The sequence below is a fragment of the Nothoprocta perdicaria genome, unplaced genomic scaffold, assembly GCF_003342845.1.
Source record: "Nothoprocta perdicaria isolate Ctin4 unplaced genomic scaffold, notPer1 scaffold_16, whole genome shotgun sequence".
Classification (NCBI taxonomy): Eukaryota; Metazoa; Chordata; class Aves; order Tinamiformes; family Tinamidae; genus Nothoprocta; species Nothoprocta perdicaria.
The window spans coordinates 2,684,069-2,711,248 of record NW_020454760.1 but is presented as its reverse complement, the minus strand read 5'-3'; the positions used below and the strand labels follow the sequence as shown (position 1 = coordinate 2,711,248).

At 46.8% G+C, this 27,180-nt stretch overlaps 1 protein-coding gene across 1 annotated transcript in view; it reads left to right on the top strand.

Annotated features, from left to right (window-relative positions):
- Nucleotides 1-16,700, top strand: part of MTCL1 (microtubule crosslinking factor 1) — a 96,873-nt gene extending 80,173 nt beyond the window's left edge. The window contains exons 11-16 of the mRNA XM_026035501.1: nucleotides 1,599-1,853; nucleotides 5,958-6,263; nucleotides 8,279-8,310; nucleotides 9,250-10,810; nucleotides 14,212-14,269; nucleotides 16,672-16,700. Of these exons, the coding sequence (XP_025891286.1) occupies nucleotides 1,599-1,853; nucleotides 5,958-6,263; nucleotides 8,279-8,310; nucleotides 9,250-10,810; nucleotides 14,212-14,250 (2,193 nt within the window). The 3' untranslated portion in view covers nucleotides 14,251-14,269; nucleotides 16,672-16,700. The remainder of the gene's footprint in view (nucleotides 1-1,598; nucleotides 1,854-5,957; nucleotides 6,264-8,278; nucleotides 8,311-9,249; nucleotides 10,811-14,211; nucleotides 14,270-16,671) is intronic.
- Nucleotides 16,701-27,180: the final 10,480 nt, after the last annotated feature.

Sequence of the window (27,180 nt, the reverse complement as noted above, 5' to 3'; positions counted from 1 at the left end):
GATCCATTCTTTTGTAAGAATGCTTTCTCGTAGAGTGGAGCACTGGTTTGATGGCATCCCTAGCAGCATTAAAGAAATGTGTAGATGAGGCACTTGGGGACATGGCTTAGGAGGCAGGGTGGTAGTGGGTATGGAGTTGGACTTGATGATTTTGAAGGTCTTTTCCAGCCATAATGACTCTGTGATTCTATGCTGACATTCTATGCTAACTCTGTTAGCACCAGAGCCAAAGAACTTGAGCAAAAGATTAATGTTTCATTAATCCCTCATTAATTAATCAAATGAAGTACTCTTTTAAAATCTTGAAAAAAGGACCTGTACTTTTATAATTTGTTTTTTTTGTTGGTTTAAAAATAAGATGATTTTAGAAATTAGTGGTAGAGTAAGCAGGTGTTTGAGATCTCCTTGTCAATACAWATAGCTGTGCAGGATGTTCTGTCATTGCGATCTTAAAATACTCAAGCAGTGAGCTTTCTGCCACTGACCTGGGGAGCTTGTTCCGTGGAGTAGTTCTCCGGAATCAATGCCCTGACTCAGATATGTTGGACGTATTTTCCACCTGTGACAGCTTGAAGTTGCTGCTCTCCTCTCCCGCTAAAGGAGAGTATTTCCCAGCAAAGCTACAGCCTTCGGTTCTTGCACCAGAGATGGGAATGAGCCTTCCCTGTCTCACACCCGTTTGCCTGCAGAGCCAGGGGACGTGTCTCACTGGGACTCACATTGTCCTAGACTGAGTTGATAACAAAAGGCCAAGTTTCAGGGATAAATTCTTCATTTCACTATCACAAGACAGTTCCCGTTTCACAATAACAGCCCCGCAGCGGCCCAGGCTGCCCGGGGAGGCTGTGCAGGCTCCTCATGCGCAGGTTGGTCAGCACCCACCTGCACAGAGCTCTGAGCTCATCTGCTCTGGGCCAGGCCTAGGTAAGACACCGCCCAAGGCCCATCCAGCCTGGATTTTTCCCATGACCTTGGGCCAGATGTTCTGCTTTGATGGAGCTGACCCCTGGACAGAGTAAACAAGAGAGAGACAAGTTAACATCAACTGCCTGCCTAAGCACCCGGGAAATCAACTCGGGAACCAGGAGCTTGAGAGATGGGGTGTGATCTGGGGAGGCCTCTTCCTGGTGATGTTCTCTCCTGCTGGAGGCTGTGGGGACCTGAACAATAAGGCCTTGGTGAGACAAAACAGCYTCTTTGTGAGCAAAGGGTCTCTTCAGCAGATGAGTGCCCTGAGTGTGAGAGGGAGCCCAAAGCAGAGCCTTGGGGTGGGGATCCTGCCTCAGGGTGTCTCACTCCTGAGGCTGGAATTCAGCTCCSTGTTTCCTGTTGCTGGCACCCATGCGTCCTTCAGAGAGATGGCACTGATACTTCAGAGCACGAGCTGGCAGAGCTGGAAAAAAAGATTCACCATGTTGTTTACTGTTTTGATTTTAAAACTTCTTGTCAGTTGAACTTCTTTGATCATTTGGTGAGATCCTAGGAGCTAGGAATTACCTTAATTTTCTGATTATCTTTGTAGAGTTAGACCTTAAATTCCTTGCCGGACATGGGCTTTTACCTTCAGAAATCCTTATACAGCTTTATCTTCATGGCAGCTGGAAGGGAAGAGTGAGAACGCCTCAGGGGAGACAGGCCTCACCGCCGATGCCAAGGGGGCCTTCAAAAGGGAAAGAGAGGAGCACAAAAAGCTWCTGGCCGAGAGCCACAGCGTGGTGATGGATCTCCGCTGGCAAATGCAGCACAGCGAGAAGAACTGGAATCGGGAAAAAGTGGAGCTCCTGGACAGGCTGGATCGAGAGCGTCGGGAGTGGGAGCGGCAGAAGAAGGAGCTGCTCCGRCGCATGGAGCAGGTGAGGAGCCGCCTTGCGTGGTGGGGCCTTGCACCRTGTCCTGCAGCTGGGGCTCGTCTGCAGTGGGAAGCTCTAGGAAGAAACTGCAGAGCGTTATTTTTGGTTTCTTGGCTACATCATTGTTTCTCATAGTCCGTAACAGTCTGCGTACACAAGGGAATACAAGGAAAGTGCTCATAATCCATTTAAAATAATGTTTCTGAGAAGTCAGCCCCAGGTGAAAGGCCATTTCCTGCCTCATTTCACTTACCCAGACAGGGATGGTCGCATTGATCCATTCTGTGTGCAAGTTTATAAATGTGTCCTCGTGCTAAAACGCTCAATCCCACACACAGGGTTATTTGAGGTTTGATACACAGCTTCCTGTCCTAAGAGTCTGTTCCTCCACAAATTGCTACCAAAGCTGCAGCTGCTGTGACTATTCAGCCTCTTTTTCTCCAGCAAGGGAACCCGGGGGGTGACAAGGAAGAGCCCTGGCTCATGACAGATAAGCAGCCATCAATGCTGAGTGCTCAGAAGACACTCCTGGCCTTGCTCACATGAATGGCATGCACACCTCTGCTGTCATTTGCAAGTCTGGTAATTGCATGGCTCTTCCGCTTGTTTTTCATGCTGATCTGCACTTTCATCTGCTTAGTATTAGAGCCTGATTTGAAAACGTTGCCCCAAATTACACCTAATGGATTTACTCTTTGGCTGGAAGCCACAGGAAAAAAAAAAATTAAAAATCAAGTTTAATGAGGGATGGCTAATGCACAGTTTTTGAGTGAACATTGTGCAGTTCTGAGTCATGCATTCCTGGAAGAGAAAGAAAAACAACCAAAATTGTGATTCCTCAATTAAGTGATTACTTTCTGTCCTTAGGACATCAAAAATGGAATTGCACCAGATTTCTCTATGCTCTCTAGGGAACATTACACTTGAATGAAGCACAAAGTAGCTTCACATGTTTAACTGATGAAAGCCTGGTGTAATCTCAAGGCCAGGCTCTGAGAAGCACTCGTTATCTCTAGCTCATATTCCCATGCTTAGGCTGCAACAAGAAGTAAAGGAAAATTCACCAGGCAGAGTTGAATGTGAGTCTGCACCTCACTTTGGGCTGTGGCTTCTAAATCCACAGAGAAGGACTTAGGAAAATGTTGTGCTCTAGGATTATTTCTAAAATCACTAATTGTGTAGGTCTAATGGTGGTGGTGACCATTATGAAAGCTTTATGAACTAAGAAAGGTGATTTTTGAGCTTCCAAATTTAAAATACTAAGAAGTGATGTTCTGGGGTTTTTGATCCCTCATGTGTCAAAGGGTTTTTAAGCATAGTTCAGGAAGCTAAAGGAACAAATCCTTACCTTTCTTGGGAATGCAGACCAAAATTAAGTGTCAGGTAGGGCAKCCAGCACACACCGTGGAGGAGGGCTTGCGACCAAGCAGTTTATCAGTCAGACTCATTGCATTCCCAGGYTTCACAGCAAGAGGATGCCAAGTTCTCCATCGTTTGACTGAGCTGCTCTCTAGTTGTTGAGTTTCAGTGACAAAACTACCTCCTGGGTGGATTCTCCATGCAAAATATAAAGGCATGGACACACATCTTTGTTTGGAGAGTCATTGTTGCCTCTTTGGATGTTTATGGTCACACACCCTGTGAACTGTATTTTTTGATGTTAGCTCCTTGATGTATCCTCAACAACCTGAGGGATTTAACCTGGTTAAAAACTGCTGTTCTCTTCCCTGAGAACCATGGTTAGAAAAGGAATAAGGAGAGGAATCCCTGTTAATGGATTAGTCTTATTTCTCTTTAAACCTGACATAATCTCKCTGTGTCTTCTTGAGAGAGTCTGCAAGATAGCCCTAAACTTGTCCTGGAACTGCATCTGAAACCTCTGCAGTTCAGCTCTGTATTTACTGTACAACCAAATTGTTCACAGTGATAGAGATGGATAGGGAAACAAAAGATATGATATTAAGCTACTTTCAAAGGACTGGATGATCAGAAATAGCATTTGAAAACTTGGCTATCTGCCTGAAAAAAACCCTAGCCCCATCTTTGCTTGTAATTAAACGTTTTYCTGTGTGACAGGGAGCTTCCAAGTATTCACAGGCTTTTAGTGGAATATCCTCTCAGGTTGCATTTGTGCCCTGCTTTAGATGGAAGCAATTAGTACATCTTGAAAGCCCTTGTGCCCCGTGTTTTCCTCTGTGTGTTCCATGTATGGAAATACATCRAGACCACACCAGTGTGTGTGTTTGAAAAACAGGCACCAGGAGATAACAGAGGCCTGTGTGCCAAGTTTCTTCCTAAGGCTTCATGCCTGTCTGCTTCCACATGGTTCCTGAATAATACATGTCTGATAAGAGCTCACACAGATGTAGAAAATGTATAAAATATGTTACTCTGCATGGGTGTGGGGATGCTACTAACATATTTAAAAAGCATGATGACCTACTTCTTGTTGAGCTCAAAGTTTCATTCTTTTCAAGGGCACTGTCACTTTGCTTTCCCCTAGAGACTCCCCCTTCTACTGTGCTACCAAAGCTAAGTCTGCACGGATCACACTGCCAAATATTTAAACACATGAGATTACCTGTATGAAAAGCTGTGTGTTTCTAGGTATAAATGGATGGGGACACAAAATCATTAGTCCCTGGAAATTTAGGCTGGAGTTTATCCTTTTAATTCGCCTGTCAGTTGTTTGTCAGTCAGAGAGTGGGCAGAAAACTATATTGTTATCTCATGAAGGTTCGCAGGCCATCATATCCTAAGGATCCATGAAAATCCGGAAGAACTTACATTTGGGACTGCTTATACGGAATATATGCAATTACTGTTTTTCCTTGCCGTGAGTCCTGCACATATTCCAGGGAAAGGATTACAGGAGCTCTGGATAGACCTTCCACCTCTACATGTAGGGGATACTTGAAATTACTCCTGGCAATCAAGCTGTTTTAGATTTTGCAGATAATGAGCAAAACTTTGAAGATGCATTCAGGCTCTTTTTCAGGCCTAAATGAAACAAAAATCCCTGGACTGCAGCCCAAGTGCAAATTTAGCTACCTGCATCCTGACCAAAAATGGTTCTGAGCCAAATGATGTCTTTTTGGTATTTTTCCCAACAAGATGATAGTTAATATGTTTTTGTAGTCCTCAAGCTCCTAGGGCATAACTTGGGCATTTGTAGCTTATCGTTGCATGGGCCTGATAAAGCCCTCAGCRGGCAGCTGTAGCCCAACATCAAAATTCTGCATCAGATTCCACCAACCCTGTGCTGCTTGAAAATGTCTTCATCCATCTTCCTGCATTTACAGCTAAAAGGCAAGCTGGCCACATAATCTAATTTAAGATTCAGTTTCACACATGCTCCTACCCTCCCTTCACCCAGCTTCTGCAAAGTATAGAACTAATAACTTTGATGGTCCTTCTATAAATATGCATTTTCCTCCAACATGCTTTTTGTGCCTAATTCATCTCTTTGGCAGTACAAATAACCCGACTTTCTAGCCATGCATTAGTCAGTTTCTAAAACATAGGCTTTTTTTTTTTTTGGTAAGTGAAATTTTCCACGTCTGGAAACACGAAGGTAGGATGGGTGATGTTCAGAAAAGTGCAACCCTTTTTTTACTGGCCAGAAGAAAAATGTATTTGCTTTGAGGGGACTCCAAATAACCAGCCCTTGGAGCATCTACTTTAGGAGCATGTATCAAGATTGTTTTTTAAATAATAATAAGTGTTGATTTCTTTCTTTAAAATGAGGTTACAAGCAGATGCATTTTGTGTGTGTGTACACACAGACACACACGTATACATAGGGCGTGTGCGTTTATATACATAAACAGGCACAACTGTATGCGTGTATATATATTTAATCACCACAAAGCCAGTGAGGGAGGGCCTTTGGCATAGGATTCCCCTTCCCTTGTGGGAAGAAGATGCTGCAGTGCCAAAAGGTGTCGTGCCTAAGGCTAAGTGCTAGTCTCAGCCCACGAGCCGGGCCTGCCCCCATGGGCACGCGTGTCCCTCTGCCGTGGAAGGCTGCCTTCCTCAGAGGAGAGCTGCAGAACACCCTCTCCTCTGTGAATAATTGCTCTCTGTTTTACTCTGTCCCACTGCCAGCTTCAGAAAGAAGTGGGCCCGAGAAGAGGGAGCAGTTTCCTTTGCGAGCAGAAGGAGAGCACCCTGCGTCCGTTGGGAGGCCAGGGCAGCCTTCACCTCCCGCGTGCCGTGGGCGCCAGGTCCTACTCCGACTCCGACACCATCCAGTTTGAGGATCGGTCGGTGGCGAAGCTGAAGGAGAGCGATAGGTGCACRGCCACGGAAAACCTCTTCCTGGAGTCGCTGTCTCTGGACTCTCCTGAGGAGCCTGAGGAGCACCGGTCGCGGCAAGCGGAGCGGGAGAAGTTCTCGGCGGCCTTAGCGGAGGTGCGTTCCYGTCTGGAGGTTCTTGTCCCCAGCTGGCTTTGTGGAGAGCTGTGCCTGATACAACACCCCGGGTTACACGTCCTCAGCCTCTTCCAGTTGTAGACATATGCATACATGCATATATGTATTTCTATATATATGAAGAAGCAGGGGCTCTGTCTTTGCAGAGAGGCAACTCTGTTTATCCCATGGTGGTTGCCTTCGGAACAGATTAGCACAAGTCAGCGAGAGGAGATTTTTTAAAATAAAATTGTCCTTCATTAGCAAATTACATAGATTGCACCATAAAAAGCTAGTAAGTACCAAAACAGTACTGAGTATGAACAGTATTAAAAGGTGCCATCAGGCCACAGTGAATGTCCCCTGCTGAAGTCTACGCTAAAGTGAACTAACTGGCACAGGATCCARGTCTTCACAGTTCAATTTATATCCCTGCTGAGTGAAATCCAGGGTCCCAATCCATGCAGGCTGATACAAAGTTACCTGCCAACTACTGTGTAATATTCAGGGCATTGAGGATGTCCATGTTAGCCACAACTGTGCAGTTTAATCCCTTCTGTGAAAGTAAAAGCTCTTTGAAGCTTCCAAGTGCTGCAGTTTTTCTTGTTTTCTGTTATTCCTTGAGCGTTACTGGCTGCTACAGAGCAAGGTGTTCCGCAGGTTGCAGTTTTTATCAAGCAGGCAGCAAGTTGCTTGCTGTTTTCCAGCTTCTGTACGTTCCAGCTTCTGGTTTTGAGCAGTCTCTTCTTGCCTGAAAATTCAAATCTGTGTGTGAGTTAGACACATGCACATTGCTGTGCATGTGCAATACTGGTTGGATATACAAATCACAGCAAACAGGGAAGCAGAAGCTTTCCCATCAGATACTCACATGCAGGACTGACACAGCTGCAGCAGTGTGGCTTAAACTGGACAGTTCAGCTTGTGAAAATGCGGCCTCAGCTTTTCTTGGAGAGGGAAAGCCTGGTTACTYAGCTAAAGGGCCATAAAGCCAGGTTGTCTGCAAGGGAGCAGAGGTAGAAATGGAGAGGGCTGAGCAATGTGACTGTCCTCCCTCACATTTAAGTACCTGTAGCTGTGTGTATGTTGTGGTTGGCTTTCCCTGCCCTCAGTGGCACAGTGAATGGGTGGCAATACAGCATTCCCTGTTCATTTTCTCAGCCATTTATTTCATGTGTGCTCAGGAGCTTAGTGAAAAATTCAGATACCATTCCCTGCAGTTTCTGGCTTTATGTTTGACTGACCGTGTTTGGCTATTTAGTCCTAATTATTTTCTTTTGTTCCTTTTCATATTTGGTATTCACTATATTTTATTAGAAATATAAATAAGAAGTTGAACACTAGCTGTAGAGCAATTGCTTCAGGGGAATCTATTTTAAAAAAAAAGACAACTCATTTTGGGAATTGTCACAGGGAAATAATTGCCATAACAACATCTTAATGCTGTTAGCAAGGCGTAGGTATTCCCTCTATGAAACAAGTAGTAGTTTTCCAACACATTTAATATAGCTAGTTTAATGAGTTTCAATTGGTGCCATTTGTTGTTTCCTAGAGAATATATAATGAAATCCTGTGTCAGAGGACCTTGTTTTATCTCTTGTTTTGGCACAACTAGCTCTCTATCAGTAACAGACTAACTCCATAGAACACGTTCCCTCACAAAGATATGGTCCAACAAAATATTTTGTACGTGTGGAAAAAAAGTCTTTTGCAGCTCACTTCTATTTCTGGTGACACAGGGCTGTAGAAGTTCAAGGTGGTTTGGGGTTTGGGACACGCTCTTTCTTTGTGCAGTCTGTTCTTCCAGTGCRATCGACACTTTTCCTGCCTGTGTTTAAAGGGAAGAATATTCCCACAGGCACCTTGTGATTCCTTATCCCAGCAAAAACCAGCTGCTTTTTTAGGGACAAACTCGCCTGTAGAACTACCTGGAAGTAACTGGCAGAACACCCACTAGTTCATGCCATGGGAAGGGTCAGAAATAACTAACCCTCTTCGTTTCTGTTTTGCTTCAGGAAGAAGAAACGCACAAGGGAAATCTTCAAAGGTGAGTAAAACTCCAGGGAATATATACATATAATATATATAAAAATTAAAATATATATAAATTTATATATATATATAAAAATATATATAAGTATATGTTTATATAATATAATTTATATAAATAAATATATTTATATATTTATAAATGTATATAGATATATATTTTTATATAATAAATATATAAATGTTATATATATATATATAAATTTAAAAATATAAAAAAAGAACAGGAGCAGCAGTGAGAGTTCTCACATCCAAACTACGAGGCCTAGGCACAATCCTGCTGCCTCCTCGTCAGCTCTGAGCCAGGCTCATGGGCTTCGCCAGGGGTGAATTAGTCTCTGATCACGTTGGGCCCTGTTCAGCTGTGGTGCACAAAGCTCGAGCTGTTTGTGCAGGAGGCTTCAGCTTACCCTGAAGATCATGTCTATGTTAGCAAGTAGAGCAGAGCTGTAGCCACCAATGTGTAGGGCAAAGCGGGTGGTGCTGAGGACGTGACACCCCCATGCACGTCAGGGGTCTTTTGCTGTGGGCAATTTCAGTGCTGCTGCCGCGGGCTGAATGTCCACCAGAGGCTGGAGTGATTTGTGCATCCCAAAGGAATCCCAGCTGGGCTCTCTGCAATTGCACCCAGTGCAAACCAAGGCATCTGAAGAGGGGCTCACTTCAAAAACATGCTCCAGATCTCAACTAAAACACTGGTGTAGATGCACCCAAGTCTGCAGCTGGTTCCCTTGATTGAACAACTTACAAAGTCATTTTATTGTATCTGCTGGAACATTTCTGTACAAAGATCATTGCTGACAGTCCTCATCCAGCTTTAGTTACCTCACTGAGTAGACTCTGTGAATAACCRCAGTTATTTACATTTTTAAGTAATTCAGTTCAGAAATGCTCTGAGGATGGTGCAAGGGTAATACTTTTGTGCTCTCCTTTCCAGGGCGATGTCCGTTTCTTCCATGTCAGAATTCCAGCGCTTGATGGATATTTCTCCATTCCTCCCAGAAAAAACCTTGCCTTCATCCAGCAGCAAAGATGATATCACCCCTCCTTTGTCTCCTGATGACTTGAAATATATCGAGGAGTTCAATAAAAATTGGGATTACAGTAACACTAGGAACCATGGTGGGGCTGCTGAGAAGCCTTCGGAAGCCTGGGCAGAGAGGACAGAGCTGGGGAAAGCTGGGAATGATCCTGCTCCAGATCCCTTCCCAGCATCATCCTGGTACCTCACCACCAGTGTCACTATGACCACCAACACCATGACGAGCCCAGAGCTCTGCCAGAAGCAGCCAACGAGGAGTCATGGTGCTATGGAAAAAACGGGAGTTCGGGTCTTTCACAGCCCCCCGGTTGTCCGTAGGTTTGATAATTCCGTGCTAGCTGGCAGCGAAGGGAAAAACCAGGTCGAGCCAGATTTCCTGTTTTCTATGACCAAAGCTATGGGGAATGTCGGCGAGACAAAAGGTGCTTCCTCGGATATGTTTGGAAGATGGTCTTGTGACCTGGCCAAACATCACAAGGACTTTCTGGAGAGTGGTCTCCACCCCATTGAGCGCCCTATTTGCACTACCGTGGGCTTTGCCTCCCCCTTGCACACCTTGGAGATGTCCAAAAACATGAGCGACGACATGAAGGAGGTGGCTTTCTCCGTCCGAAACGCCATACGCTCCAACTCCAGTTCCACGGAGCCTCAGTTTAAGGACACGGCCTGTCAGACCAAYGGGATGAGGACGACGGGGACGCAGACCACGCAGACCATCAGCGTGGGCTTGCAGACGGAGACCCTGCGCAGCATCACCAGCAGCCCCCACAAGTGTCTGACGCCAAAGGGGGGGTCCACCCCCGTCTCTTCACCCTCCAGAAGCCTGAGGAGCAGGCAGGTGACCCCCGTCATTGAGAAGGTCCAGGCTAAGTTTGAACGCGCGTGCTGCTCCCCCAAGTACGGCTCTCCGAAGCTCCAAAGGAAGGTGCTGCCCAAGGCAGAGCAGCCGGGCGGCCGCCCAGGGCCGGGGTTGCCTCAGAAAGGCTTCAGCGAGTCGGCATGGGCAAGGTCCACGACCACCAGGGAGAGCCCTGTCCACACCACCATCAATGACGGCCTCTCCAGCTTGTTCAACATCATTGACCATAGCCCCATTTTTCATGAGACCTTCCAAAAATGCCCCAGGTCTAGCAGCCGATCCAGGTCAGCGGAGCCCAGACCGGAGCTGGGTCCAGTGCAGGAACTTTGTACCAACGCCCGGGGCAGATCACCCAGTCCGCTCCGTCTGGGGACAGAGGCACAAAAGGAAGAAGGGACTGAGGTGACAAGTATCAGGCAGGACTTATCTGCTCCTCCAGGGTACACACTTGCAGAAAATGCTGCCAGGATCTTGAATAAGAAACTTTTGGATCATGCCTTAAAGGAAGAGAGAAGGCTACCCGCACACAGCCCACCAAATGTTAGCAATGACAACAGCACAGCAGATATTGTCAAAGTAGAACCAGGGTCCATAGAGGTAATGAGTTTGTTTGTTTTTTCTCCTTTAGCTAAATGCACCCTTCTTTGAGCGAATGCACTGAGATGTCTTGCAGCCCTTCTGAGTATTTCAATATTCTAGTCATGCCCTGGTACTACCAGCGAGTCCCAGTCATGAAGCTGTTGGATTAGACACTGAAGAGTTCGTTAACAATCTGAGTTTTATCCTGACAGCTTATTGGGCTGGAAAGTATCAAAAGAGCTTTATCCTTTCCCAGGTAAACATGGTTCTCTCCCGAGTGCTTGGGGATAAGGGCTTTCTGTCACAAAACACATCACAAATTAACAAATTAGAGACCCTAGGTTTGAGTTAATTTCTGTRTTGTGCTGGACAGAAAGGAAGGGTGTTTTTCCTATGCAAGAATSAGTAGTTCTCTATTAACAAGGCTGTGTTAAGAATAGTGACTACAGTGCCCTGCTGCAGAACTTCAGTGCCTTCAGTGTAGCTTCTCTGGATGTGTCTGAACAAGCCTGACTCGTGTGTACATGTGATTAAACATCATGAAATGTGGAATTGACTGTTGCTGCCCTGCAAAATAGTAGTGGTTATAGCAATGAGAATCAACTAGTCTAAAGCACAAACCTTTTAAATATTTAAGAAATCTATCCTGATGTTTTACTGTGCTGTCGGGAGTTATCTGCCTCAGCAAATATGCCTGAGTCCTGGGAGTCAGATGCTCCGGTATAGGAACGTGCTACAGAAATCAGCCAAAAAGAGGGTGTCACGATGGACAAAAGCTCCCTAACCTGTCAGTGTCTGGGAGGGTTAGTCTGGGAAAGCTGAACTCTGTCCAGCACGCAGCAGAGCCTGTTTCTGGCACCGCAGTGCAATAGGATTTTTTAGGATGCTCGGGGCAGTTTCCCAGGGTAGGGACAGGACCCCAGGGTCGTGCTGCCGTGCCCACCCCAGGCTGTCTCGGGGGCATCCCTGTGTTTTGGCATCCGTGGGGCACCGCCGCAGCCCTGCTGGGGTGGCACGGGCAACAGCAGCATCTCTGGGATTCGTTCCTACCRCTCCTGCCTGAGAAAGCCTCAAGGGAAGGGACAAAACCCATTTGCTCAGACAAGGCTGGGGGTGAGAGGCTTTGCTGGGAGCTCRGGCACGGAGGCTTTTGCCTCTTGCTAGCAGCTTGTCCTAAATGGGTGYGATTTGCTCCTCCTCTGCAGTCACTGCTTGGAGGGCAGAATCATTTTCCTAACAGAGCATCCAAAGCTGAGGTTATATTACCTGTATGCTGTTTGAAAGGAAATAAATAGGGAAGTTTGCATACATATATATTAAAAAGAAAAATTAGATGCTTATTATAAATAACAATGAAAGACGACAGTCTAGGTGCATAAAGAAGAGTGGAAGAAGCCTCATTTGTGTGGAGCTTTCTAGCTGTCTCTGTATTTTGCCTATAACTTGAAATACTGGGAATGCATTACCATTCCTTATTAGAAAGAATGTGCTTTACTCTCACAGTATCACCTCAACTTTGCCTTCAAGGCATCACTGAAAACTCTTGATTTCCTCCTTCATCTTTTAAATATCTTAGCAATATCATGTATCAGTAAACTGATGTCACTCCACCTCATCACAAATTGCTGTTGGCAAAACACAGCCAACATCAGTACCAGAGTTCGATGCCTGGAAAGATTTGTGTCAGTGCTGATTTCAGAAAAAAAAAATGTTTACCATCAGCRTGGTAGAAAATTGCTTCTGTTTGTGAATTTTCAGTATCTTTTGCCTATTTTTTGATTGTCAGGCCTCAGAGCTCAGACTGTTTCCTCCTTGCAAGTGTCAGTTGTTGGGGCTGTTGTTATGAGCTTGAGGTGGCCCCGTCCTTTCCCAAAACCGTGCCTGGGAAAGGAAGGTGGCCGGCGTCCACTCGAGGGGCTTGGCTTTTCCCAGGCGAGGTGGAACTCTATCAGATGCACTTGCAGAGTGTGGATTTTGCTGGAAACAAAACTGCAAAGAGGTCTAGACTCTGAAAGTCCCTTGGGTTGCTTGTGGGTCGCACTGGGTCGCACTGGCCACGTGCAGGTTCCCCTTGGCTTGTTTGGCACGAGCAAGAGGCAGCGGATGCAACAGGGCAGTGCTCGGAGCTGTGCCCACCAGGGCAGTCCTGCCCCCCACACTGCTCCTTGCTGGGCCCCCCAGTCCTCTCCCCTGTTCCTGGATCCCTCTGGGTTTCTGGGCCGTGTGAGTTCCCCCCTTAGCACGGAAAGCCTCTCTCTCCCTACAGTCACCTATTATTGGCTTTAAAACTTGCCTGGAGCACCTGCTGGCAGCTCTTCTCCACTTTGAGCTTCTGGATGGTCCAGTTGCATAATTTGTTTTTATATTCCTGCTGCAAATATAAAACCTMGTTCATATTTATATATATATTTGCACGCATACATCTGTGTGCAGATATATGCATACATAGGAGCAGTGTATTTTCATAGTAGCTCTGTATTTTAATTCTATCCTCCCCAGAGCTGCTTACAAGCAAATTCACATCCACCCAGCGGCAGCCTCATAGTGCCTTACCCTGCCGATTCACTGAACTTAGTTGCATATCATGAATTTATAAATACTACCCTAAAAAAAGTTAGGTTTATCCAGCTAGCCTCGTTGGAGCAGTAGGAACTTTTCAATARCTGGCAAGGGTGTAAAATCAGGGAGGTTACACAGCGGGGGGCAAGATCCGTTTCTGGAGACAGCAGGGGAAAAGGGCCATCCCTAAGGAAGAGGGAGCTGCTGGCTCCTCTGGCTGCTGAACCTGGCAGCACTGGAGGGAGAAGGAAAGAAGTAGCAGGTGGCAGAAGGTGAGTGTTTTATTTCAGCTTGCTGTGGAAGAGGAGCAAGGTATTAGGAGCAGAATAGGAACAGAAAGAGAGAGGCAGATAGCTGTTATCAAAGCTTAACGTGGACATGCAAGTAGCATAAAAGTTAGTGGGTTTTTTGCCTTYTAAGGATCTCCTAAGCAGAAATTCTCTCTCAAAATCAAAGGGGAAAAAAAACCACTCTATCCCTCTTTTGCATTAACTTTTTTAACCCTGGCCCTAACYAGGCTTGGCAAAGGATAAGAGACGTCTCTCTCCGCTGAGTTGAAGTGTTTGGGTTCTTCAATGCCGTGTCCACTTCTGAGACTCGGCTACATTTTCAAAGGGCTGGTTTGTTTGCTCCCTTCTTTCCTAAACTTGCTCCTGCCTAGTGACTTACCCTCTTTTAACTACCCTTAGTTTCCCACCAAGCTGTGGTCCAGCGGTAACATGATCTGAATGGGTGGGAGCTTCTGGAGACCTCCTGGCCGACAACAGACCTTCACTCACGTTGAAAAGCAAATAATTGATTAAAACAGATCTTTGCAACCTACTTGCTTTCTTTCTCTCTTTTCTGTCTGTTCTGTCCAGAACCAAACTGTCTTATTAACTGCCCCCTGGGGACTCTAGCCCTGCCTGCCTCACTGCTGTAAGTGCTTTCCACCTTTTTTCCAGCCCTTTTCCAAGAGCCGTCGCTCGGCACGGGCGCGCGGGCCCCACGGCGGGACGCGGTGGCCCCCGACAGTGCTCGGGGGGTGCACAGGATGAGACCCCACCAGCGCATGTGGTGCCGGCGTCGGCAGCCCCACAAAGGGCCAAATATCAGTGAAAATTTGGGAAAAAGCTGGGGGGTTGGTTGAAACTTAAAAAAAAATGGAGATGTTTAAGGCCCGGATAAATGTATGGGGTGACGTTGGGGCAGGAGAGTGGGCCCAAGGGCCCGTGGCCACCTGCGGTCCCAGTTTGGGCAGTGCCGGCTGGAGGTGRCGTGTGGGGAGGCAGCGTGGCGGCAGGCACCACGTAGCCCCATCTGTGCCCCCTGCCTCGCCTCAGGGCTCGCGGGAAGGGCCTGCTTAGACACGGCTCTGGTAGCCCTCCAAACGCACTCAGATTGCCTCAAAAGCGGGTTCCCAGCCGGCCCTTGGCATCTCCTGCGGGGCGGCTGAGCAGCCATGGCGCTCCATTGCGCTGGGAGCTGGCAGCAGACACAGGTGTTGTTGTGTTCACATTTTAAGCCGCTCCTTAGAGGGAGGCAAAGAGGCAAGGCGGAAACTGCGCARCCCGCGTTCATGGCGCCGGGCTGCTTGTGTGTCACGGCTTCCTCTTAACAACCCTGAGCAGAGTGGCAGCTTGTGCGGGCCGTACACTGCCCCCGGCCCCGTGGGATGGAGTGAAATCGGGACGCCGAGTCGGTCCCTGGGGTCGCGCTCATTTATAGTGCGGCCTTTCCTGCTGCCGTGCAGCAGCCCACGCTTAGTTGGTGGGGCAGGGCCTGGGGAACGGGGCGAGGGAGCCATGTGGGGGAGCCGTGTGAGGGAGCCATGTTGGGGACCATGTGGGGGAGCCATGTTGGGGAGCCATGTTGGGGAGCCGTGTGAGGGAGCCATGTTGGGGAGCCGTGTGGGGGAGCTGTGCATGTGGGGACCTGCCGCGATGGCGGCGCGTCCCTGGCACCAGCCGCCCCGGCGCTGCTCTGCCGGCCGGTGACGCGCAGTCCCAGTGCCATGGAGTGCTCCGAGGTGCTGCCGGCGCTTCCCCCACGCCGTGGGGCTGCAYGAGGCCCTAAGGCGCACACCCCTGGGCGCTGCGTGTCTGCTGCCTCGGCCCCCTGTCCTTGACGTGCCGTGTAGCGCTCATGGAGGTTTGTGGGTGTTCCCATCGCAGCCAGGATAGGCAGTGGCAGATCGCCCTGTCTGCTCGTGGCCAGTCACATCATGTTACCTAACCCGCTGTCTGCCATCTCTGGTCACTTTTTCTCCACACCCAAGTCTTCCGTCTGCATTGTCCCACCGCTCCCTTTGTTTCTCCATGGTCCAACCTTGCTAGAGCCTCGCCTTTCCATTGTCTGATTTATATCCTCTGCCACCATTTGCATTCTGGTCTTAAGACTGTTTTGTATTCAGCTCTCTTGTCCTCTCCAGCGTCTTCTCCTCATTTCTATAGGTTGACAAACTCGGCTGATTTGCTTTTATAAATGTAAAGTAGGCAGAGAAATCCGGGTGTTCTGGTTGCTCCCACGGCCAGTCCCGTGGGTATAACAAGCCTGCAAAGCAATGCAGGAGGTCTAGCTGTGCAAAGAGCAAAGCCCTTAAATATCAGAAGCAGTTATCAACACAGTGCCAGGGTGAAAAATCACAAGCTCAGTTTGTTTCTAATTGTAACAGCAGGCTACCAACCCTGGACGGTGGAAAGTTGGAGAAATAAAATTTCAGTTTTCTTCTGTTTCTGTAAATGTCATCCATAATGTACAGTGCCACTGGTTCCTGTAACTCACACTCGGGTAGCTGGCAGTMAGGAATGCTGTTCTGAAAGTCAGAATTTGTAGCTAAGCTCCATCTTTAAGCCATGTGGAAGTCACAACTAGTGCTGCAGTCCTCATTCTCCAGCTGGGAAGTCTTTCCTCCRTGTCAGTGTGAACTCTGCAGCAGACGAAAGGAGGCAGAGGTTGGCTTTCACTCCCCGCTGCAAATGCAGCATTGGGCACTTTCATGCCAGGTCAGCACTTGCAGTGCGAGCAGTGTGAGTGGGTTTTACTCAGCTGTCATGCAAATATATTTTTCAGCTCTTTTCTAGCACAAGGCATATTAGCAAATGGAAGTTTGTCAGCAACTTCAGCTCATCCCAAACCTTCCCTCATTCTCTGCTTGTCCGTTCCATAAATCATGGACATGTTAGGCAGATATGTGGAGCCCTAACACGGAAATGTTTGCTCCTTGCATGTGCCACGACGGACGCTTAGCTGAGCCTGAAATTCTTTAGAAGTCTGTACAGATGCGAAACGTGCCTCTAATACGAATCACTAACCACTTCTTTGCTCTCTTGGCTGCAAAGGAACTACCTTGTTCTGCACTAGCTCCGTCCCTCGAACCCTGCTTCTCCCGGCCGGAGAGACCAGCGAAGCGGCGCCCGCCGTCCCGATGGGCCTCACATTCCCCCACGGCCTCCCAGCCGCCGGGCACCGGAGACCCGGCCTCCCCGGAGGAGCGCGCGGCGAGCAAGGAGCCGCCGGCGGAGAGCCCGGCCGGAGCCGGAGCCGGTGCCGGAGCCGCGGGCCCACGGGCCGTGCGCGGGGCCGAGCCGCCRGCGTGAGGCGCCGGGCGCCACCGCGTCACGGAGGGCGTCGAGTGACAGCGGCCGCCGAACGTCCGACGGGGAAACGGAGGCGTTTCTAGAGTGAAACAGTTAATGTGCCTGTAATAACTTGATTTTTCTTTTTTTTTTCAGAGCTGAGAAAACTATTTTTGTCTCCATCTTTTCTACATACAGTATATTAACAAAAAAAAAAAAAGTTAAAAATGATATGCAGATAAAGTTAAGATTTAAAATAAAATGTAAATTAAGTTTTAAGGGAATTTGAGTACATGCTCGCTCTCTCTCCAAATACCAATTGCCTTTGATTATATTTGCACTGTTACAGTTTTGATTTTGGTTTGGGTTTTGGGGGGAGGGTTTTTTTTTAATGTAAAACTAGGGTCTTAAGTTAATTTTATTCTATTTTAATGTCAGTGTTACCAGTTTTTAAAAGTGAGGTTCTTACAGATGCTTCAACTGGCAGAAGCAGTACCTTTTAAGTAGTGAAGAAAGCCATTAAGCTAGTTCACTAGAACTGTATTCATTAAGATGGAGGGGAATACAGGTAAACTCACGAAAATAAAATGTAAAAAGTAAAAAAAAAAGAAATAAAATGCCTCAGAAAGTCTTATGGAGTTAGCTGTAAAATACACATTCAATACTTGACTTGCATGCSTCTGGGTCCTAGCACTTTAGTGCATGTACATACTGCTACTGTACTCCTGCCATCACATAAATGTGAGTCAATCTGTTTCACTGTAATTGTTGTGAATTTACCCGTACTGTACTTTCATTGTTGGTATTCTTGCATTGACTATACAGGAAAAAAAAAAAAAAAGGAGTTTTTAAATTATTGTTAACCGTTCGACTGGCTATGTACAGTGTTTACCGAGAACTTCCTTTGTTTTGGGAAAAAAAGAAAAACCTTGCGAACTGTGGGCAGACTAAATTGCGCTGGTCTTGTTTAAGAGTCTGTTGAAGACCATGTGAAGTGGAAATAAACTCCCCAGTATTTGCAAAGTGCTAGGTTGCTTTGTGAGCTTTCTTTCCCGTTGTGGTCCCTGAGGTTTGTTCAAGTGGAGGAGAAAGCCTGGGAACGTGTCCGTGATTCCCAAGGGAAGGAGCGCGCTGCTTCCTGACAGGACGGTGCTGCCGGCCACAGTGCTGGGCGCCTTGGGTGCTCAGTGAGGCCCGGGAAGATCCCAGGGCCCCTTCTGACCCGGCAGGGCCCGTCTCGATTCCCCCGCGCTCGTGCTGCTTATGTCCCCGTGTCGTTCAGGCGGGTGAGAACGAGCCAAGGCAACGTGGAATGACAAAAACACATCTCAAAAACATGTGGTCGCTGCTGATCTAAGTCTCTTCTGCTTTACATTCTGAATCCAATAAAACTAGAGCTTCTGTAAAGCTGGAGACTCGCACAAAGCATTGAACGCAGCTGAGGACTCCAACTTCCAAGACATGGAAGGCTCTTGGGCTGTTTTGCCCGGTACCATCCGTCTGGCCGCGTGCTTTCTGGGAGCCCCAGGACTGGTTATCCCGGAGCGAGCTGGCTCATTCCTGTTTTGTTTCACCTTGCTTAGGCTCAGTTATTTAAGAGCACCATCTGGGCTCTGCGAAGCTTTCCTGGTGAGCACTGCTGAGCGATAAGCCCCCTCCACATCCTGCCCCGCTGTGCTAGGCCGGCTTTCTAGGAAGTGCTTTTCAGCTGTTGGATGAGGACAAACTCCCGAGCCGTCAGGTCGGCTCCCAAGCAAAAACTGCTTGAGGTCTCGCTCCGCACTAGCAGAACTAACAGAACAGATGTTTTCAGAGCAGAACCTCCCCACATCGGTGAGGACTCACTGTTAACCCGGTATCAAAACATCCACCTCTGGGTCACCACTGTGAAAACCGCCACTTACTGAAAGCAGCCGTGACCAAAGTGCTGCTGCAAAAAGCAGTGTCCGGCCCCGCTCCCAAAGCCTCCATCCCGGCAGGTGCCAGGTGCCTTCTCGGTTGTTCCCAGCCTCACTGTTTGCGCTTTCCATGAGCACTAAGCAGACACACTCAGTTGTAACATTCATGATTACGCRTGGAGGCCACCCTACTTGTTTTTCCAAACCTTGTAGCTACAACACTTAACTGTCACAAGAATTCCAGCTTGGGAACAGGAGGAGGAACATACCCGAGAACTGTTCAGGGGCCAAAGGAGGGTCCTGATGGCTGCTAAAGAAGCCCTAACTCACAAAAGGAAAGATCCCGTTTGATTTCAAAATCTTCGTTGCCAGGAGCAGTTTTCCAGGGTGGCCGGGGGGCATATGTGTCTTTTAAAAMCTTTTTCTCCTAGATGAAATAAGTTTAAAAAGTTGCAAATGCAGTGGTAGCTACTGGAGAGTAAAAATGCTCTTCTGTCCCTTGTGATGGCTGTAATTTTTGTTAATGATGCAGAAGGAAATTCAGATGACTGCTTCATATCAGAAGGTGGCATTTGCCTTCCGAGTCAGGGAACACACACCAGCCTGGAGAATTAGCGGCTGGCCACCCTGAAGGAAGAGGGTATTTGAGGATAAGCAGCGGGCTCTGGTTTGCCAGGTAAACTGCTTTACAAGGGAGCAGGATCACTGAAACAAGGGTGAGACAGTGCAAAGCAAGAAGGAAAAAGTTATGTGCAAATAGAAATTCTGCAGACGATCTTAAGAAGAATCACATTAATTAAACATAAGTTCCTTTCTAGTCTAATTAGTAAACACAGCGGCATCAAGAAACAGCCCGTGTTTCTCCTGGCTTTTTGGAAATGCCAGGGTTTTTATCTTCTAAAATTGCTTCTCGTAGAGCTGGGGCATCTTTATCCCCCCATTAGCCCAGCAGCATTCCGTAATTACTTATATAAATTGTAAAATAAATGATGGCCCCGTTAGTCCATCTAAGGTTATTTTAAAGGCTTCTAAGATGGAATAAAAGACCTTTTCAGGAGGCCTGTGGCTCGCTTGGTGACCGTGGCACTGCTGAATTATTGCCTCGTGAATAATCAGGACAGCAGCAGCCGCGGAGATTGCCGTGCAAATTAGTTTAAAGGGATGGGGAGACGTCTGCCGGAGCCCCGCTGAAATAGATAGCTGGATTGCACTCGGGGATTTGCGGCGCCTGAGCTTATGGCCTTGGGATATTACCTAGATCAGCTGGTAATTAGGTGAAGGGCTGGGCCCCACGGCGGCCTCTGTGACGAGGCAGCTCCCTCGGCCCCACRTGCTGGTTTTACATCTTCTTGCCCTCCCTGGCTGGGTGCTGGTTCTCATCCTGATGTTGGATGGGACCCRTTGTCCAAATCTGGGGCAGCACCACATCCACATTGCACCCTTGTGTATGACCAGGGTGGGTTCATGCTGCCCTTACTCCCCCCATGTCYACAACCATCCAGCTCCCCCCTGCTCTCTTTGGAGGTCCCATATCCCCAGCAGCGCTTTGCTGCCTCCCAGCTCCCCTGTTTTGACTTCCAGTTAGTGAATCCCTGCAAACTGCTGGAGTACAATTAAGCTGCTGAGTACATATAATTTTCATGCAAAATGACAGCTAATGTCTTCAGCCCTCACACAGCCCAGCCTACTTTCTGGAGAGGCTTAATGGCTTTAGGCAGAGTCTGCTTCCCTTCGCTGTTTATCATCTCTCTATCCGTCTCACAGGAGCATGAGACATGTTGCTTGGATGAGAGAGATGTTGCAGGAGATGTTTCCAGAATTAAATGAAAAAGAAGAAAAGAAGAAAAGAAGACAAAAAAAAAAAGAAAAGAAGAAAAGAAGAAAAGAAGAAAAAAAGAAAAGAGAAAGGAAGAAAAAAGGGGAAAAAAAAGAAAAAAGAAAAAAGAAAAAAAAAGAAAAAAGAAAAAACCCTCTAAATCTCAAAATGCCTTTCTTCCCTTTTTTTTTTTCCCCTAGAAGAGCTGGGCTAGGGCTTCCCTATCATTATTCATTCTCCTCTGGTGTGGTAACCCCATGCAGAGGCTCCAGGGAATCCTGGCACCCTCTGCAGAACTTGCAAGACAAACCCTACAGCGCCCAGCGGTCTGCGCAGGCTCTCGCTGGGATCATGCAATGGGCCACAGGGCCTGGAAAAAACACATTGCTTCCTTAAAAATGCCTCTTTGGAGGGGAAGGTGTAGCTGGGGTTGCACAGACCTTAAGTGTTGGGGGGCAGAATCGCGGCCTTGCACATGGAGCACCCATGGACCTGCGCCTGCCCTGCCCACAGTCACGGCCGAGGTGGGAGACAAGAGGGGCACGGAAAGGAAAATTTAACAAGGGGCTTCAGCAGCACAAGGACGTGGGTGGCTGCATGGGAAGAGGGGAAGGGGCTGGTGAGTTTTCCATGGCCCTTTGGGTGAGTGAGTGCGGCGGATACTGTGCTAAGAGAGAGGGTCCGGCTGCTAGGCCGCACGCAGGGAATCCCATTAAACGCCGACAATAGAAACATTTGCTTTGTCTTCTTAAATCCCCTGAGGGTTTTTTTTTTATACCTTAATTGGATTTTTTAATCCTTACAGTAAGGCCTTGGAATAGGTTTACACAGAAAAAAAAATGCCACGGGCCCAGGTGCTGTGCTCATCCTGCTCCTGCCCGCTTCCCCGCTCTAATCCCTGCGGATTAGGCTGCCGATGAGTGGGCAGCCGCCCCCAAAGGCATTTCCCAGCCAGCACTTTCTGCTTGCCGAGCTGGCGGCTTCTGWAATGCTGCACCCTGCAGCAACGAGGCCCAATTCTGCGTGTCGAAAACGTTGCCAYTGACATTAAGTGAGGATGCTCCATACGGGTTGCATACTGAGAACTGCAATTCTAAGTGCTTAGGCAATTAGGAACACGCATTTTCTCTCCATATAAAAGACAAGCAAGCTGGACACTTCGGGAACTTTTTCCRCTAGTCTCTGACCAGGGTTACAGCACGTTTATCTTGTGCACATTTGTCAACAGGGCCTTGATTCCTGCTGTTGTCTTAGAGCTGTGCGTGGTATTTGCTCATTGCTCGATTTTCTGCATGCTACATTGGTAGGACAGAAAAAAAGAAACAAATCCACTTGCATACATGAATGAGAGGAAGAACAATGAAGGCCATGATTTTGTCACAGCTATTTCCATGACAAAACCAAAGACTGTTGAGAGGGTATTTTCTTAGTACAATGTCGCCGTGGTTTGTCATGGAAATCACATCCTAGGCAAAAATCAAAGCCTTGTCTCCACAAATTATCTGTGTTCCCTTCCATCTGTGGTACCTCTGACAACACCACAGCTTTACTATTTTTGCTACTTGTATTTAAGATGTGAGTTAAATGTATGATTTTGTACAGCCATCCTAAAAATACTACATTAAGATGAATGGACATGTAATCCTATCATATCAAATCATATCATATSATATAGACATGTAATCATATCATATAAAAAAGCTTATTATATTAGTGTTGGACAAAAAAATAATGTTGGACAGCAGAAATAAGTCAGGAAGACAATATTAGCCCCTGGGAGCCAGCAGTCCAAGCCGTATCCAATGGGTCTGATCCTGTTTTCCTAGAGAGCAGTCCTGGAACTGCCATTTTTTGGAAGCAAACCTTGAGTTGTTCAGTTGCATGTGGAACTACAGTCTGGGACCATAGCTGTCTACAACACTAATTGTCATATAAGACCTCAGGTTTTCAGGATGATAGACTGATCTGTCAAGGGGTGACATCTTGAAGAACATAGTGATATCCAGTGGAGGAGAAACTGTGTGACACGATTCCCTGAATTTTACAGTCTTTTTGTATTAAGAAGAGAAGCACAATTATTTATTCAGAAGCTGCAGCATTATAGCATAACATGCCAGCGTTAATCATCTCCCCACTTATGTGGGTTACTTTTACTCAGCAAATAATTACTKCATCTTCCTGGCACAGAGCTAAATAATTTAGTAGAAACATTTCCCTGCTCAGAAGGATCTGAAGGAGCTCTTGGTCGGAAGGACTCTGGGTTAAGCGATTAGCATCAATGCACTCACTACAGACCCTGCCCTACAAGCCCTGCTCAGCTAACACTGGCTCCCGGTTACAGAACGGGTTGTTTTAGTCAATCCCAGCACCAGGGATTCTGGTTTCTCCCAGCTGAGCGAGCTCCCCTCGGATCACCCCAAAGCTGGTGTGGAAAGTCCCTCTGGTGCTGGTTCTGCAGGTTGGGCAGAGGCAACTCAGGAAGCAAAGTGGAGCCAGGATGGAGAGCGGGATAAGGAAATTGCATACGGTTACCTGAGGCCACTCTTGACCTGAATGGATAAAGAAAAAACAAATCACCCTACCCTAAAATTAAATTATCATTTGAGCTACTTAGCAAGTTAACTAAATTTGCTGTGACCTACATACCAGAAAGTATTGGAAATGTGGAAATATATCTTACAGTGGGAGTCAGGTCACTCAATAGAATCTAGTTTAAATTCACAYATGCTTTTCTCAAGCCTGCAGAGGTCATAAAGCAGAAAACGGCCAATTTGAAGAAGCAGTGAGACATTTTTAACCTTGACATCCATTGGGTCAGGCTTGCAATGATTTTAGTCCCTTGYCAGGGCAGCAGACAATGCTGACAGATGAACTGATTAGCCTTAGTGCATATTGCTGCTCAGACAGAGTAATTACAGCCTAGAAAGACTCATTTAAACAGAAAATAATGCATTAGATGCAAAAAGTTCCTTGCAGGCTGCCTAGAGGCAGGAGCTCATTGCTTCTGATTAAAAGTAAAACACATCAGGCAACACATTGGTCATTAAATCTTCTCCAAGTCCTGTAGGCTGAGGAGCAGCCACTTCTAAACACTGGTATAGTCACAGAAGACGACCGAATAAACTGCATGCATTGAAAACAGTCCCAAAAAAKATAAAGTTATATCTAGCTAGGTAGCTAGCAGTCTGCCTATCTACCATCCTACCTACCTGTCTTTAAAACCTGTGATCCTGTTTTATTTTTATCTATGTATTTTTAGGATTCTCTGCCCTGTATATATAGTTGTGCAGGGCAATACCAATCCCCTAATAACAGAGTCTTTGCACAGTCTATAAAAACTGTCTTTTCCAGAAAAAAAAAGAGTAGAGGAGGTATTCTTCAGACCAACACGGAAGCAAATCACCTGGCCTTTTCCACACCATATCACTTAACTTCGAATAATGCAAAGCTAGTCATTGGAAATTAAAAAGCTGAGTCACCATAGACTATTTGCTGCACTCTTTTGAAAATTGTTTTTGTGCCTAAAATCTCAGTTCAGAACAAGAAGATAAATACACTGCAGAGCTTTAAAGAGGGGTTAAATGGACAGTGAAAATTGTCCTTTAATCTACTTATCAAGTCTTAGCGATTGGAGCCTAGCATTTTTTCTGTGCTAACAAACAGAAAGAAGAACTGCCTGCAGAATAGTGTATAAGTCATGTTTTTGCYGCTGTTGTTGCTTTCCTTTCTAAGCAGTTTGCACTGTTAAATTTTGATTTCTTTTCCATATCAATCTGAAGCATGCAGACCCTATCAAAAGATGCATGCATTGGCCTTCAACCTTCRTCGCATCTAGTGTCCTTTCTCCAGCAAGCATCTGAGTGTGTTACCATGTRCGTAGAGCTACCTTTGATGAATGCTTTATGCAAACAAGCTTTAGCTTTGGGGAGCAGCAAGCCACGAGCTGGCACATACATCAAACAGCATGCAAATCCTTCCCTACTTAGAAATGGTTTATAGGTTGCCACTGGACTGTAAAAATGTAAAATATCTGTCAGATACTGCAGAGCTGTGGCATTATGTCGCTTTGTGGCGAGTGTTTGAAATAGCCACATGTTCCCTTAACAGAGCACATTTTCACAAAACCTTCAATGAGACACCTATACCCTCAGTGCTCTATCCAAAAGCAATAAGAAATAATAATTAGTCCTTCAAATATGTTGCACCAGACTAGCAATCAAAAGAAACATCCATAGATCTGAATGTAGTTTATTCACCAGACTTGCTGGAAATTGGTTTTGGCAGCAAGATACCAGGAATAGCAGGCAAAAGACACTACTGTTTACTGTGGAGGTGCACAAAAAGGTGGGTAAGTCCAAAGGCAGCCTACCTGGAACAAATGCTTTGGAGAGGAGGTATCACTTGAAAAAGGGTTGCCCTAAGTTAACCAGGTATTTTCTAAATAAGAAAGGAAAGAAATTGTGTCCCTGATGAAATCAAAGACACTTTGTGTGCTCAGGTCCTCTGAAAATGTGGCTGAAAAACTGGGCACCTAATAATACCCCTCTCTCTTACTCTTCCATGCCACACTTGCCACTTCAGTATACGCTCATTGCCACCCCGTGCTTTAATAAGCACCATGACTAACACCTGTCCCATAGTTTACCCTCTCCCTTGGGAAAGATGCGTGTGCAGTGGAGACTGTTTTTATTATGTATACACACGAAAATAGCTCATTACACAAGCACACGCATGTCACGGTAAGTCTTTTCAAGATGAAAGGAAAGGTGCCTCATGGTGCCTCATGCGTAGGGCAGGGAGTGCTGAGGTTGCACTGGGCTTCAGTTCCTGTGGGAACTGGGAATGTGGGGCCACGTCCCGKGCAGTGCAGAAGGACCTCGCTCTTCTTCTGGCTAAAGCACTGTGGTGCTTTACTAAGGTAACACGAGCAGCCTTTKCATCCTTGAGCTGTCCTTGGCCTGCTGCGCTGGGCATCGTGTTTAGATGAACTTGKGCACCAGCTTCAGCCCAGTTCTCCAACAGCAAATGCCCCGCTGAGCGGGCAGCTGCAGAGGGGATGTTGGGTTGTGCCAGCAGGACCTCTGTGCAGCCACCCCGCAAGATGTGTCACACTAGGAGGGCACCAATGACCAGAGCTGGAGCCTCCTCACTCCTTGTGAGATGGAGCCTCCCARCAACCAGAGCACCAACTGCAGGGGCAAAGTCAATGAGAAAGTGTGGGAGAAAGTTCAAGGGAGGGTGGCTGGAGCTTGTGGTGTTTGAGCCACACCTGCCTTTCTGCTGTGCTGGTAAGGCAATAATCTGCCCTTGCCAGGGTGCTTCTGTGGCGTGGCTTCCTTAGCAGCCTAAATAACCTTCTCCTGGTGATTAGTGTGCCAATGTGCTTACATGAATGCTCCATACTAGTAAGTGAAGTTTAGCTCTAGGTGTTATATGCATAGCCTGGTAAGGTGGAGCTAAAAAGCAAAGCTTAACTGGCAGTGTTACACTGGGATGTCTTCACATGGTTTTAAAATTTTTCTCTGTGTAACAGCACCATATTTTATTGGGAATTGGTCTTTAATGACACAATCTCTATGCAGTAGCAGTCTACTGAAAAAAAAAAAGCTACAGAAAAGACATTATTTCCTTATCCCATGAAAAATACTTGTGGTACTAATTAAATTTCAGCAAGTAGAGGCAGGAAAAAGGAATTTCTTTGTCTCTCTTTCTGGCAGTGAAAGAAACAGTTTTACCAGGACGTTTTTGAAACTTGGCCTCTCTGAATAGAGAAGCTCCAGAGCTGCTCAGGAAACATGTTTAATGCAGCAGCAGAGCTATGCAAGGAAAGGTCCATTTCCAGCTATTTTCATAGTGCTGTATGGATGTCCTTAAGTTGGTTGTGTTGTGTGGCTGAGGATGGCAGTGCTCTTGCTCATTTTTATAGACACCGTTGTTCTCTGTGACCATTTGTATTTTTCAGACTAGACAGGGAAACCATCAGTGGAAAAGACAGAGCATTGGACAGGCTCAACTGGGAGGGTTCAGGCTTCATCAGAGCAGGAACAAGACACAGCTGCTGGAGAAACTACAGATGCTCATCCCATTTCCAGAACAGGCCAGGAGCTGAGATGCAGGAGGCAAACACCAGCACTGCATCTATCTGCAAGACCCTTTTGTGAGTCATTGTCTGAATTTTGCAACTGCTCGGATCCTATATGAGCTCAGACAGCACTTACACAGCCTCTTGCTTCTTGGAAATATTTCTGCTTCCCCCTATGTGAYACTGCTTGGCCAGCTGGGAAACTGAGGCAATTAAAGGTTAAAGATTTCTTTTAGGTGAGGTGGAGTAGAGTTTGGAAAAAACTCTCTTCCCACTCATTCCTAGTCTGTATTTAGTTTACTATAAGCCTTCACATTTACAGCGCCTCTACAGTAAGGTTTAGCAAGTGCTTCTGGATCCCACGTACTATTCCATAAAAGAAGGGGCCTTCCAGCTAGGCTAGGCTCAYGTGCAGGAGCAAGGCAGCACCTGATATGAAGGAGCAGGTCTCAGTGTTACAGAGTATTATAGCAACT